Source organism: Malaclemys terrapin, chromosome 3, assembly GCF_027887155.1.
Source record: "Malaclemys terrapin pileata isolate rMalTer1 chromosome 3, rMalTer1.hap1, whole genome shotgun sequence".
Taxonomy (NCBI): domain Eukaryota; kingdom Metazoa; phylum Chordata; order Testudines; family Emydidae; genus Malaclemys; species Malaclemys terrapin.
The window spans coordinates 119,570,930-119,586,497 of record NC_071507.1 but is presented as its reverse complement, the minus strand read 5'-3'; the positions used below and the strand labels follow the sequence as shown (position 1 = coordinate 119,586,497).

The following is a 15,568-nucleotide window of genomic DNA, read 5'->3' as shown; positions in this document are numbered from 1 at the left end:
GAAGTCATGAGTTTTAAAACTCAACTATGGAAAATGGCAAACAGGAAGCCGGAGGATATTCCATACATGGAATATATGTTGCTTACGTATATCTTAATACGTTGTCCACAGGGCAATATTTAAAAAATGCATAAACATTTTCAAATTGTCTTTAGTTAAATAAAACTACCTTAATCGTGCTGGATGCAAAAGGAAAAAAGTTATAAGAATTTGCCAAAAAGTTTTGCATTTAATACTGACTGGCTTAATAAACAAAGGGAGTACTATTTATAGCTACTGAACTGTTTCTAGTTGAATATCTCCACTTCAGAACTAGTAGATCTGATCCTCATACCTCTTTTTTTTTTTTTTTTTTTTTTTAAACCCCATGCATTAGGAGGAAAAACAAACAAGTTTTCTTGCTTTCCCAGTTGGTTTCTTAAGTTTGAATGAACTAGTCCTCAAACTGAACTAGTTGAATAAAATGAAGAGAATATTTTCTCTGCACCTGCAGAAGAAGCTATTGATGTCAAAAACTGGCTTAGCATTCCAACAAAGTCTAGATCTGGGTGCTTAGCCAGTGACTTCACCAGTGATCTGACTTTCTTTACAACTTCAGCAGCAAACAAAACAAGTATTCAAGTGATACTTAATTTAGACAGTTTTAATGGATTATAGTAAATTTAGGCCTAAACATACATTGTCGTAATTTCAAAATTAATTCTAAATGTTTATTTTTTTTACAAAGCAATGTATTTAAATCAGTTTAAAGAAAATATTTCTGCCTTGATTTGGGTTCAGTTTCAAGCTCCAAATTTGGAACTGGAAGTTCCCAAGATAGAGCCGCCCCTCTCTCCTCCCCAAATTACATGACATAAAAATTTAGGTTTTTTTGCATGCACCTGGGTCAAACTGTGGCTTTGAGAACATGTCTACGCTACAAGTGCTAGAGCTCCAGCTATGCCGTTTCAGCACCATATTCACTACAGCGATGGAAGGAGTTTTTTCCATTACAATAGTAAATCCATCCCCCTGAGAGGCTGTAGGTAGGTAGGTTAAGGGAACAATTCTTCTGTCAACCTAGCTCCATTTCCAGTGGGGGTTAAGTTGACTTAAGTGTCACATAGCCATCAATTTATCACAGCCCTCAAGAACTAGATCAGCCTAATGTTTAGGTGTAGAGCAGGCCTGGTCCTCTTCAAATATATATCACCCACTTTGAGCTGGTGTCCCACACTTGCTGCCCCTTTAAGGAAGCAATATTTTAAAGGGTGTGAAAGATTTGGGGGATATGATGGTCACCTTATTCCATTTTTACTTGGTGAACACCATTTGATGGTAACCTCTGGTGTGACTTTAAGAATTCATTCTCTCAGGCTATGTCTACACGACAGCTTATTTCACTCTGGTGTGAATAAACTACCCCCTGAGTGACATAAGTTACACCGACATAAGTGCCAGTGTGCAAAGCGCTGTGTTGGCTGGAGAGCTTCTCCTGCCATAGCTTCTGCCGGTTGCAGAGGTGGCTTTATTATGCCAACAGAAAGCTCTCTCCTGTTGGCAGAATGTCTTCACCAGCGGCACTGCAGGGATGCCGCTGCATGTGTAGACAAGCTCTAATAGGAACTTGACAGTGAGTACAGAGACTGTCTGGGAAGCTGTCACAGAGCAAGCAAAGGCCGTCAATAGTGAATGGCTCTCCCCTGGTGGAACAATGAGGTTGCTAGTGGCAGGGCCATTGACTTTGAATTACATTTGTGCCCTGAAGTCAGTGGGATGTTGAAGCATAGAAATTCCTCTGTGGAGGAGCATGGACAGAACAGGTGCCAGAGGCATTTTAAGGAAAATGCTCCATAAGGGAAGGAAGCTAATTCAGTAGCAGAAACAGGACCAATCTGGAGAGAGTGGAGATAGGGACTTTACCTTCCCTGAGGATGCTGATCTCACTGCCTTTTGTGAAGGCTTGGGTTTGATCAGACAAAGGCCTGCTCTACACTAAATAGTTAGATGAACCCAGCTACATTGTACAGGGGTGTGAAAAATCTACCACCTTCCCTGCAGAGACATAATTAGGCTGACCTAACCTGTGGTAGACAGTGCAAGGTCGTTGGAATTCTTTCATTGGCCTTGCCTCTTGGGGAGGTGGATTACATACTCTGAAGGAGAGCCCCCTCTGCCAGCGTAGATAGTGTCTATGCTGAAGCGCTGTAGCTGTGCTGCCGTAGCATTTCTGATGTGGACAGTGCCTCAGGATAAGCGTTCAGGAGTTTGTTTTTTCCATAGATCTGTAACACTCTCACCTTTGAGCTGTGTGTGTGGTGGTTTCTTTTTTTTTTTTTTTTAGGAATTCATTTGCTAAGCCTGTATTTCCTTACTTTTACTTCCATACCCCTTTTGAAGGGTGCAGCTACACAACCAGAGCTCCTGCAGTCAACTGGACTGTGGGGGGGACATATGTCAAAACAACAGTCTTCAGAGGGCCAGGAACTGTCTTCAGGATCTAAGCAGTCAGACTACATGGTCCCACTACTTGAGAAGGTTGTCAGACCTTGGCATCAGCACCTGAGTGCTCTGGAGCATAGGCGCGTGCAGCACATTTCATTAGGGTGTGCACCCAGGGAGCCCTGCCCTGCCTCCATCCACTCCCTCCTGGGACCTCTGACCCTAACTGCCCCCCAGGACCCCACCCCCTATCTAAGCCTCCTTGCTCCTTGTCCCCTGACTGCCCCCCTAGGACCCTACCTGTCCCCTGACTGCCCTGACCCTTATCCACACCCCTACCCCCAGACAGACCCCCAAGACTCCCACGCCTATCCAACCGCTCCCTACCCCCAGACAGACCTCTGGGACTCCCACGCCTAGCCAACAGCTCCCCGCCCCCCTGACAGGACCCCCAGAACTCCCAACCCATACAACCCTCCCTGTCTGCCCCAACCCATCTCCATAGCCCTGCCTCCTGACAGCCTCCCCTGAACTCCCGACTCATCTAACCTCCCCCAGCAACTTGTCCCCAGACCACTCCCTCCAGAGACAACCCTCCCTGCTCCCTGACTGCCCCCACCCCTTATCTGCCCCAGCCCCCTTACTATGAGGCTCCTAGAAGCATGTTTGGCTCCGCGCAGAGCCAGACACGCTGCCCCATGGGAGTGGGCAGCCCCATCCCTCAGAATGCTGCGCACGTGACGGCATGGCTCCGGATGAGCGGGGAGCGTTTCTCCCTCCCTGCAGAGCCAAACACTGCCCCGTGGGAGCGTGCAGTCCTGGCCCCCGGAGCGCTGTGTGCGTGGTGACATGGCTCTAGGGGCGGGGGGGAAGGCGGGGGAGGGGCTGGCGACTTGCTGTGCTTGGCCGGGCGCTCTGGCCCGGAAGCGCGGACCCCGCGGCTTGTCGCACCGGGAGAGTTGGGCCATTTACCCACCCCTACATTAGGGTGTGCCTGGGCATGCCCCGTGCGCATGCCTATGCTCTGGAGCAAACCAGAGCTAGGAGCAGAGATCAGTCATTTCCCAGAAACAGTGAGCTTAGCAGCAGGTGGGATTCAGTGGTTGGATCCCTTTGCAACAGAGGAAATGCCTGTTCAGAGAGTGGTACTGGACCATTTTGTGACAAAAGGTATTAAGAGTAAAAGTTGGATCTACAATGTGGCTCTAGCAAAACTGCTGAACCAGAGAAAATCACTTGCACATTTGCAACAGAGCCAGCCAATTTTACTTGCATGCAAGGGTGTTTGCAAACATCAGAATAAGTAGGCAGCTCAAGGTGACATCCTGTGACCACTGAACCCAAACAGCAGCCATGTACTGTGAGTTCAAGTCCTATCCATGGCAGCATCCTGAGAATGTTTTGTGCACATTACTGGCTTCTAAAACATTCATATCAAACTCCAAATATTCCCCCTCCCATAAACTGTAATAAAAAAATCAAGCACTGCACAAATTACAACGAATATTTTTTAAGTTCTGTTGCTTGGTTAAAGCATCATTTTTGTAGGCTTTTTCCACTCCTCTTAAAATGAAACTCCTGCTTTAAGCTTGTGTTAGTGCTATTACCTGCCAGTGTATTGATGTCACATAAAGGGCTGTGGTAGAGCTTGTGGTACTAATGTAACTTTAGCACCCTTGTGGTCCAGATGGAGTCTACTCTGCAGACACCTCTAGCCAAGAAAAGGCATGCGCAGGAACACAGCAGTGACCGTCCCTTCCACAACAGGGGCACCTGTACTAACACCCCCCAGAGTAAACACCCATGGGAAGACTACAATGAATATAGAAAAGGGAAATATTTGTTTAGAGGGATGAAAGGAGAAAAACAACGGAGGTGGGGGAGAGGGGAGATGATGGGGAGCAGTAAAACAGGGTTGCATTTAACACAAGGCCCCACCAAGCAATGTTCAGGAGTCCTGGGCAAAGTTCCATCCAAGGGTGAGTCTTGAGTGCTCCTGGTCATCTTTGGAGTTAGCAAAGTTTCCCCAACAAACCTCTCTGGTGTCCTCTTCTGCTGTCTGCAAAGCCACACAGAGCAACAACCTTCCCACTTAACAAGCTAACAGCCTCCTTCCTTATTCCCTTTGCAAAGTCACAAACCCCAGGAATCATGGCCCCATGGCTTAGTGGCAGCAAGGTATTTCCAGGAAGACTTTGTGCACCTTTACGACTAGCACCACTTTCACTTTTGAATTCACTGTTTAAAAAAAAATTGGTTAATTCACAGTTAAGAGTGACCAGCCATGTCTTGTACCCTTCCAGAACATCAAGCACATGTATGGTTAAACCTTAAAATACCAGGATATAAAGCATTAAGGTACCTACCAGATCCACACTGGAACTGAAACCCTGCCCTCTGAGTGAAGCCCCTTTCCACGCTGACAGACAACATAGCACACTATCTTTCCAGATGATACGGGGCCAAAATATATGGGTATGGTAGGAACACCTCTGTCCTCACTAAGGCAAACTCTGCATTTAGAACAGACTTAGTGAACAAAACTGGCTATGCCTGGCCTGTACTTAATCTATTCTGCAAAAACATCAGCATTCCAATTGTTACTGTTCCTTGACCTTTATCTTAGTCTCTCGAGAACATTGCCTGCACTTACTTCCCCCTTGAAGTGTACTCTCCTATGGTTTCAGAGTTCTACAAAACCCCACAGCAAGAATTGGCTGTTGTGCTTTTCAGCTTGTGCAACCTACATAACTCAGCACAGAAATGAAGGGTTCGTGATCTCTTTGGATGTAGATGTACTTCTCATACTGCAGTGTGAACTGGTAAACTGCTGCAAGGATTACTTGCAGCAGTCCCTAACGCAATGAAGATCAGTTGGAGTGCATGCAGATGAAGGAAAGAATACAATTCTGTAGGGCATACCACATTACATAAAATGGTATGCTTACTTCATCATTCCTTAGGTATGTGTGCTTATTGTAGAGTAGCCCTGGCTGAAACATACTTTCAGTATATTCCCTGTGGCTCTTGCCAGCTCCTAGGAGCAGAATTAAAGTGGGCTGAGGTTGGTGTGTTCTTAAACCTCTGAAAACCAAGAAATGAAGTAAAGTCTATGAGGCACTGGTGGTCAACTTTAAGTACTAATGAAGTTTTGAGCAGTGAATTTTTGTAATAAAATGAGCAGTATTATTCTCCTAAGTGTCAAATAATGAGTTGATCCCAATATGCTGTAATAAATATAGGCCTGTACTGTCAGTTTTGGCTATGAAATCTGACTGTAAAAGTTATAATTGTTCATGTTGCCTCTAACATTCATCTGCCCTAGCTACACTTCTCATAACTTAGTCTACAGTGTATTTTACAAACATTGATTCTTGTAAAGCTGTTAAGAACATGTAAGAGGTTATGCTGTGCACCGTCGCTTTACAGCTGAGCTTGCCATGCACTATTTACCTAGAGAAGTCCTGATGCAAAGTTTCGTTTGTCTTAGGCCACAGAGGGAGCTGGTGCAAGGCTAGCATTAGAACATGGGAATTCCTTGCTTCTGCTTGTTTGTACATCTTCTCCATCTCTAATTGCATCTGACATGTAAATGGTAAATTGGTCATAGAATTAGAGCATTCTAGCAGTGAAGTGACAGTGTTCTACTTTTTAAAGAACTATCAGATGTCATTGCGTAGTGATTCAGCTATGCCAAGAACAATAGCAGCATACACCAGATCTAAAGTTGTGTATAGTTAATTTTCTCTTCCAAGGTCATCATGAAGCTAGATTTATGTAGTATCATCTGCTTCAGTTACTTATTAATCTTGTCGAGTCTAGTTTAAAGCTAGTGTTTACTGCCTGTTTCTTTCTATTTTCACAACATTCTTTCTGAAAAAGTGGAAACTGAAGTGACTTACGTTTTGTTATGGGTTTTTTAAGGAATCTTCAAGAGGAATAACGCAAGGCTGATGGATGAAATTTTAAAACAGCAGCAGGAACTCTTGGGTCTAGATTGCTCCAAATATACAGTGGAATTTGCAAATCAAGACAAAACAGACCAAGGTAGGATTGTGGTAATGAGCGCCCTAAGAAAACTAAGTGGTTTGTTCATTGAGGGTTATGTATCGTCCTATATGTACATTCCACCCTCTCACTGCTACCTACCCCCTCTTTTCTTCTCCTCTTTCTTTCTTAGCCCCTCATTAAAGTGGATGACAATGTTTATAACCTTCCTGGGCTAGTGTTGTTTTTGTGGCAGTTGCTCAAAGGATCCTGTTATCTAAGGCAGTGGCTCTTAACCTGTCCAGACTACTGTACCCCTTTCAGTAGTCTTTGTCTTGGGTACCCCCAAGTTTCACCTCACTTAAAAACAACTTCCTTATAAAATCAGACATAAAAAGACAAGTGTCACAGCACACTATTACTGAAAAATTGCATACTAGCTCACTTTTACCATATAATTATAAATCAATTAGAATATATATATTGTACTTACTTTTCAGTGTATAATATATAGAACAGTATAAACAAGTCATTGTATGAAACTTTTGTTTGTACAGACTTTGCTAGTGCTTTTTATATACCTGTTGTAAAATTAGGCAAACTAGACCTCTGCATACCCCTAGGGGTACACGTTTCACTGGTTGAGAACCACTGGTCTAAGGGGCATATTGTCCTCATAATCTGTGTGAGAATTATTAGTGGAAGAAAAGACTCTTAAATTTAAATGTCCATAGTTGTGCTAACACTTCACAGTTAGCTGTAGAAATGAGGGGGATGCTTCCCAATAGAAAATGCAGAATAAGCTCATTTCATAGGGGAGACGTCACCTGCATATTCACTCCTGCTTGGGTGGTTTGTGGTTTTTTTGTTTTTTGCATGCTGGCCAGCCTCCTCTCTTTATGTGAAATTAACTAGTTCTGGGTAGGAGAGGGATGTCAGAGCAAGCATTGCCATGATGGTAGCAGTGTGCACAGTACCCCTAGGAGGGGAAAAATGAAGAGTGAACAGAAGCTCTTCCACTGCTGCGTGCAACAGTAGCTTCCTCATGAAGCATGCGGGGACCCAGGCAGGAAGGGCAGGAATGTCTACAGTAAGGTTACTTTCGCAATTTAGCATACACAAACAAATCTAGTGAATGTTTCCTGTTCCACAATTAACAGGAAGACGCTAGGAATCAGTTCTTCTGACTCAGCTAACTAGCTTCAGAGTAGTAGCCGTGTTAGTCTGTATCAGCAAAAACAACGAGGAGTCTTTGTGGCACCTTAGAGACTAACAAATTTATTTGGGCATAAGCTTTCATAGAACCCACTTCATCAGATGCATGGAGTGGAAAATACAGTAGCAGGTATATATACATAGACTGACACCCCCCCCCCCACACACACACACACTTGGTAAGGCAAATCCCATCTTTTCATGTACTAACAAGACAATTCAATTAACAGTAGAATACCAAGGGGGGGAAAATGAGGGTGGCCCATTTCAAACAGTTGACAAGAAGGTGTGAGTAACAGTGGGGGGAAAATTAGTATGGGGAAATTAGTTTTTGTAATGACCCATCCACTCCAAGTCTTTATTCAGGCCTAATTTGATGGTGTCCAGTTTGCAAATTAATTCCAGTTCTGCAGTTTCACGTTGGAGGTTTGGCCAATGTACATGGCAGAGGGGCATTGCTAGCCACTCTCATTAGCACTACAAAAGTGATTTTTCCTCTCTTGGTATTCTACTGTTAATTGAATTGTTTCATTAGACTGTTGGATTTGTTAGTCTCTAAGATGCCCCAAGGACTCCTCCTTTTTTTAGCTAATTAGCTGACATGGCTAAAGATATTTGCTTTCTTGATAAGATAGAGACCTCCATGTGCAAGGGGGACAGCCTGTAACTGAAGGCCTCAGTATATAAACTTCTCTGCAAGTGTTTTTAAGGCACTGGGTATGATGCTGCAAAGTGCAACTGGCTGATGGGGTATAGAACATTGATATTCTAACAATATAGTGCCAGACAAACAATACTACTGTGCTCATCAAGGAATGCATTTGTAAAGACAAATACTGTACTTGTAAGCACTGCTACTTGCCAAACGGAGATTGTTACTTTAAAAGTACTATCATCAAGTTGTATCTTATTGTGAATGTGAGGGACCCAATAATTTTAAAATTAGTCTTTTACTGCTTGAGTCATTCAGTTCTTTACATTCACAGGGTTCTCTCACGAGATTTACAGTACTGCTTTAGATGATTTCCTGAGAGAAGGGATACATTCCTTTTAATGTGCCAGCCGGCATCTGCCCCAGAAGTTTCTATTTATTGGCAGTTCTTGGGGAAAAATAAATGTTTTAAAGTTTTTTTTTTTTTTTCTTTTTTTTTTCATTTCCTCAACTGCAAGAATTCTGGGGTGAATTTCTATGTCTTATGTGCCATATAACATTAATAAAGTACACCTTCAATGGGGATTCCTTGGATTTCCAGGGTGCAAGACTGTCTTGTTGCCTATCTCCTCTTCCAGTAGTGAAGACATGCTAACAATGAGTATCATGTTCCTCTTGTCCCCATGCATCTAGATGCTTCTGCTTCTCACCTGCTCCCTTATCTATTCCTCTCTTGGTAGACAGCATGGCAAAGTCTTGCTGGTGATTTTGGTTTTAGACTGCAGCATCAGTTTCCTCTCTCTTTTCAATGTAATATTTGTATTGAGTAACATTCAGAGACCCCGCTGTGCTAGGCAACATATAGGCATGTTATAGGCATGAGCTACACTACAGAGTTAGGTTGACATAAGGCAGCTTAAATCAACCTAACTCTAAATATCTACACTAAAATTCAGCTCCCGCTGATGTCACTCGGCCACTACGCTGACTTAACTTCACCTCTGTGAGAGGTTGATGTAGTTAGGTCGACACAGTGTCAGTATAGACATTGTGTTGCTTACATCAACTGTTGCTGCCGTCCTACAATGCCCCACGCCAGCAGTTAAATTGGTGCATGTTCTCCTGGTGAGGATGTGTACTGTGGACATGCAAAAGCCGTTTAATTACTGCAGTGGCTATAAGTCAACGTAACTTAGGTAGACTTAATTTTGTAGGGTAGACTTGCTGTAAGTATCATTGGCTGAATTCTTACTTTTGTCTCGGCTTCCTCACGTAGGGCAGGCTCTTAGCTGTAAGAGTTTTGGCTCTTTGATGCCGAGGTAGGTCAGCCTCATTTAGGCCAGCTGCTAGTCCCTTTGTCCTCTCAAACAATAGTAATTGTGACATCAGGGGGAGCTGCTGAGTGTTCAGCACTTCCGAAAATGAGGCCACTTATGTGTCTAAACATACGCTTATTTAAGAGCTTAATTTTAGGCATCCATTTTTAAAAATATCTTGGTCCAAGTCATTAAAGTATCTTTAGAGATCAGATAATTCTTCGAGTAGATGCAGACATCTATTCCACTTAGATGAGTGCATACCAGAGCTGGAGACTTTTCTCTACCATTACCCATAGAGGGGCCACACTTGTGGCTGTGACCCTTCTCCTAGCTATAAGAGGTGGCAGTGTTTGCTTTGTTTCAGAGAGGCCCACCTTAAAAGAGCACTGTTTGGATCTGTAAATCATTTTTAAAAAGGAGACTCAGGTGACAGTATACCTTGGGTGCTGCCTGAGGCAGTTTTTGAACAGGCCATGCTGTCTGATCCTGTACTGAGGCCTTTCTCAGGCCAAAGCTCACCCTTGGGCTTGGAGGGCACTGCTGCCCCTTGTTCCAGTGCAGACACCTCATCAAAGAGAGAGAAGAGCTGTTCTCCATTGGCTCCGATGAAGAGGTCTCATAAGACTAATCAGGACCACTCCAAGTCTTGGGTGACTGCTCTGCCTCCCCCAGGAAAAGCGCAGACTGGCACGGAGCTGGTTCTGGTGCGCAGGATGACACAAGTACCTTTGACCCTTCCCCGGCACCGAGTGGGGAAGGCAGAAACCCTGTACTGTTGACTCTGGCCTCCAGGCAAACCTTGAGTCCAGTACTGCTGAGGGAGATGCCAGTGTCGACTCTAAGTTGTCTGTATCAGGCAGCTACAGACTTCCTCTGCCTTTCATTCTGAATCTAGCCGTTGGTCTAGGGCTATCCCACCTATAGTCCCTCCAATGGAGCAAGCTGCTGAACCTCCGTGTCTGTTGCCACTGCATCCAGATCTTCCTCTTCCTGTGGTCGGGATGGAGCCTGTACCACAATTGGGGCATGGGACTTCAGCACTGGGGACCCTCTTTGGCCCCACTGCATTTGACGCTGCAAGTGCTCCCATGATGGCTCTCACCACCCTTGACGTTGACGCATTCGGGCGCTCTGGTACTGATGTTTGCACCAGGACTGATGCTGCCCATGGCACCAGCATGCTCAACAGAGATGATACTGTCTTCATCGCGGATTCCCTCCTCGTTCTGGGTGATGGATAAATCAGACCGCCTGTTGGCTCCCTTGTGCGTCACTCTACCCATGTTGCTGAGATTCTAGGGCTTTGAGTCCAAGTCGGAGTTATCATCTTTCTACTCCACATAACCTGAGGCACTCAAGGGACTGCCAATGGACCAGTTTGGCTCCCAGGGTTGGTGTGTGCCCGGTGGCAGGGACCGTGGTCATTGGCCCGGCCCCTACTGGCCACCAATGCCCTACACATCAGTGGCCTCAGACTCAGTGGGATGTTTCTTGTTCACCGATCCTGCTTTTCATCCTGGTTGAAGCCGAAGCCATGCCAGGTCGCCAATGGTGGCTTCGGATCAGCTGCAGGCCCAGGCATTGGCGTTCTGCCTCCCTGCGGAATTGCTGGAGTCCTCCCTTCTGGGTATATCTTCCCAGGAGCAAAAGCTTATTTTGGCTCAGCCAGGACCTTCATCCTCATTGCTGGACAATGCCGTGCTGCTTGGTTTGTCCTCCCCTTCTATCCTGGAGAACTTGAAGAGGGACCAGGACCTTTTACTCCACATAGCCACATCCCTTGGTATCCAGTCAGAGTTCCTCCAAGAGAACGTGCATAAACTGGCCATTTTACACCCTGCTATCCCTGGAAGAATGGCCCTCCCGGTCAATGATGCACTCCTCGATCCAGTGACAGCCCTGTGGAGAACACCGGCCTTGGTACTGCTGATGGTGAAATGCATGGAAGAGCACTACTTTGTTCCCATGCAGGTATTTGAAGGGTTCTATTCCCACCCGGCCCCGAATTTCCTGGTCATAATGGTGGTTAATGACAGGACCCGGCAGGGTACATTCAAGTCTATCACCCAAGGATGGACTTCAAGCAGTTGAATATGCTGGGCAGGAAGATCTATACCCCATTGTCTGTACAGATGAGGATAGCTAATTAACAAGCTTTGCTGGCCAAGTATGACTTCTTCAGTTGTCAGCCATGGCTAAATTTGAGGACCAGTTGCCCAGGGGGTCATGTGAGGAGTTCCAGGCATTTGTTGCAGTAGGCTGGTGGCCAAAACTTCCCTGTAGTCCACTTTTGATTTTTACCTTGGCCAGGGTCATGGCCTCTGTGGTAACTATAAGGAGGGATTCCTGGTTGCAAAATCTCTGGGATTGCTCTGGACATCCAGCAAGCCATTGAACTTGCCCTTTGACGGGTGAGTCTTATTTTCCAACAAGACGGATGACACTCTGCACTCCTTCAAGGATTCCAGGGCTACCTTGGGAGTGTAAACGTCTTATTCTATAAACAGTCTCTGGGTGTCTTACCCTTAATTATGGGGACTGCTTTCTTCTTATGAAGAAATTGAAATCAGATGTTGGGGACAAGAGGTACTGGGGCACCGGCGATGGTCTCCGACTGAGACTTATCTGTATGTTTCAAGAGATGCAGTTTTGAGAGGTAGGGGAATTGAAATCTGCCTTGTGCTAAAGAGTATGAGTCCAGCCAAGTGATAGTTGTAATCCTGTTTCTCTTAAGGTTCAAATGTGTATATTCTGCAGCAGCCTGTATTGGAATAGCTGTGCTGGTCCCATCTTATTTCTGGGTGCTTCTGCAAACCTCCAGGCTCTCCTTTGCACTGAAGAACCTGGACATCCTTGAAAGCAGCTCAAAACAAGGAGAGCCAGCACTATCGGCAAGTGCTCTGTAGTCCATGACTAAGTCTGAGAACCTAAATAATAAACATGGTGTGTTACACACAATACAAAGCCTATTTAATGATTCCGAGCTGTATTCCTGGTTCTTTGGGTAAATGCATTGGATGCAAGTAGTCAGTTGAGGCCCACTACAAAGCTTGCCCCTCATGAATGAACTTGTGACTGAATATCTTTCTTCACTCCTCGGACAAGAAATGTGGAATGTATATCTCCTTTCAAAAATGGGCCATAAGTACATCAACTAGTAACAGGTTTCAGGGTAGCAGCCGTGTTAGTCTGTATCCTCAAAAAGAACAGGAGTACTTGTGGCACCTTAGAGACTAACAAATTTATTAGAGCATAAGCTTTCGTGGGCTATAACCCACTTCTTCGGATGCAAGTAAGAAGCTTGTGTATTTTAGCATGGGTGCCCTGCCTTCATCTCTTCCATTTACTTAGTCTAGTGATAAAGACTAAAAACTAGTGGTTGTCTTCCCTAGGAGCCTCATAACCCTTGTTGTGTGTGTCTGTCTGTCTGTCTTCATTTTTCTGTTTATAGCCTTTTTAAAGACTCCTGTCAAGCAGTTACTTGCAGCCAAATACTTTAAAATTATAAATGTATTATGAGAGTTTCTTAAAGATCCAGTCTGCCTTTCACCCATGTCCCATTCTGCTGTGTCTGGAATTGTCACATCCTGCCTCCTGTTTTGTTCTTTGTGCTGCTCCCTTGTTTTTGTCCTTTCTTTCATTTGTCTCACCCTTCTGTTTTTTTTTTTTTTTATTGGTATGCTTTCCATTTTTCACTTGTTTGCTACTCCATTTGGAGCCCAGGTGATCCCTCCATTCTCTCCCCTGCCCCACTCCCCAGTGCCATAGCCATCTGGCAGAGTGCTTCCAGCAGTCATATGCAGCAAGAGCCAATGCAGCCTTCTGGAGTGGCCTTGTGCTCCAGCCCCACAGGTTGGAAACTGGCCTGAGACTAATGACACTTAGACTAAATTTATAAGTGGTAGGCTTTTAGGTACTTACAAGATCCCTGTAAGATGTCCTAAGGTCAAACTGCAGGAAATACAAAGTTAAGGTAACAAATCTGGAGACTATCAACACCATAAACTTTTAAAAAGATGTAGTTGTGATATACATATTTGTACACTGTGTAGAAATGCTTAATGCATTGCTTCTTAAAATGTGAGATTTCAAGATGTGCACACTTTGTTATTGATATAAAAACTTGCATCCCTGTCCCTGTTCTCTGAAGAGTTCATCAACCTAGAACTGTAAACAAATAACCTTTCTTGCAAAAGTTCGCTTGCTTTTAAAACAACTTTGTGCTTTGTACTTGCAGTTTTAAATTGCCAATCTACATTGAAGGTGCTGTCCCCAGAAGATGGAAAGGCAGACATAGTGAGAGCAGCTCAGAACTTTTGCCAGTTGGTAGCACAACAGCAAAGAAAATACACAGACCTGGATGTGAATGTCTTAAACAACTTACTAAATAGTAAGTATTTTATTGTGCCTGGGGCAGGGGGGAATACTATGTGCTAACAAGTCAATTTGTAACAGGCATATTTGGATCAGAATGGCATTGGATTTACATCTGGATTTGATCTCCTGCTCGGCATTGATGACCATTTTAGAGCTTTTGCCCATATCCTGAAAATTTTTTAGTGTTTTTTCAGCCTAAACTATTTCCCAAATTTGAGAATAATTTGAGCTCCTCGTCCCCGCCCCCAAAGGTGTGTTTTGGCAAAATTTCTATTAGTCAAAAAAATTTCAACAAGTTCTGTTCCATTTGAAGATGCTGCTGCTAAACTGTTGTGCAGACCACTCTGAAAACTTATCTCACTGGCTTCCTCTCACTTTCTGCATCAGTTTCTTCTATGCCTTCAAAGCTCGATTTAACTCCTCGCCTCCAAGTCTTCCTCCTATCTGTGTTCTGTATAGCCTCTCCAACACCAGTCTTCATATCTTAGTGTGTGTTTATGGGATTCTCAAACAACTTCCTTCTGAAGGCGAGAAGTTCAACTGAGTCAGCTGAATGTATTAAAGCCTGTCTTCACATTCAAATTAACTTGAATTATCTACACTCAGGCCAATGCCAACCTACCTCAAGTGAGAGCAGCCAAACTACAGAATAATATGATGCAGAATGTGAATTTTTGTTAACTTTTAACTTAACTAGAACTTGGAAACTAAACTTTTTTTGAAACTAAGAAAATTCAAGCTTTACTCTTGAATTGTGCTGAAAAATTGGTGTAGATGCACAATTGCTTTTATGGACAAAAGACAGGTTTGACTTTTAGGGCCAAACAGAATACTCTTACTGACAACATCATAATACCACTGACATAAATTAGAGTTAAATCAGTTGTTGTCTAGGAATTAAGTTTGTGTACATATCTGAAATTTAAAAAATTACAGGTAGGGCTTAATTATCTCTAACACAAGCACTATAAAAATCAGGAATTTCAGAATTACGTTTAGTTATTTGAATACTAAGAGATTAGGTTAAATTTAAGAAATCTAAACATGTTAAGGTAGCAAAATGTACAGTTAAGGTACTTAATTCTCCCCTGTAATGACACAAAGAGGGAATGCGGAAATGGAAAAATCAGTTGAATCTATGCCTGCAAGTACAGATGTCGTGATCTGAATTGTTTGGTTACTGCATGGCATTATTACAGGGCAGAGTTAAAACTAAGGAGAGAACTTCCTTGACTTCTATATTGCTGTGTCCTATACTGACTTAAATGTCCTTCCTAGAGTACATGGATGAACTGAGCTCAGTGACTGCTTTTCTCTTCGTACTGAACTATTTTGTGGGCCACATCAATGGCTCTGGCATAAATAAAAATTTTAAATTAATGGAGATATCCCATCTCCTAGAACTGGAGGAGACCTTGAAAGGTCATCGAGTCCAGCCCCCTGCCTTCATTAGCAGGACCAAGTACCGATTTTGCTCTAGATCCTTAAGTGGCCCCCTCAAGGATTGAACACACAACCCTGGGTTTAGCAAGCCAAAGCTCAAACCACTGAGCTATCCCTCCCCCAGCATGGAAGATGTGTGTTGGAAGCTACAATT

The 15,568-nt window shown here is 43.9% G+C and overlaps 1 protein-coding gene across 1 annotated transcript in view; it reads left to right on the top strand.

The window, feature by feature from the left end:
* NUS1 (NUS1 dehydrodolichyl diphosphate synthase subunit) overlaps positions 1-15,568 on the top strand; it is a 35,543-nt gene that overhangs the window by 12,469 nt on the left and 7,506 nt on the right. Inside the window, exons 2-3 of the mRNA XM_054022839.1 lie at positions 6,346-6,468; positions 13,832-13,984. Of these exons, the coding sequence (XP_053878814.1) occupies positions 6,346-6,468; positions 13,832-13,984 (276 nt within the window). The remainder of the gene's footprint in view (positions 1-6,345; positions 6,469-13,831; positions 13,985-15,568) is intronic.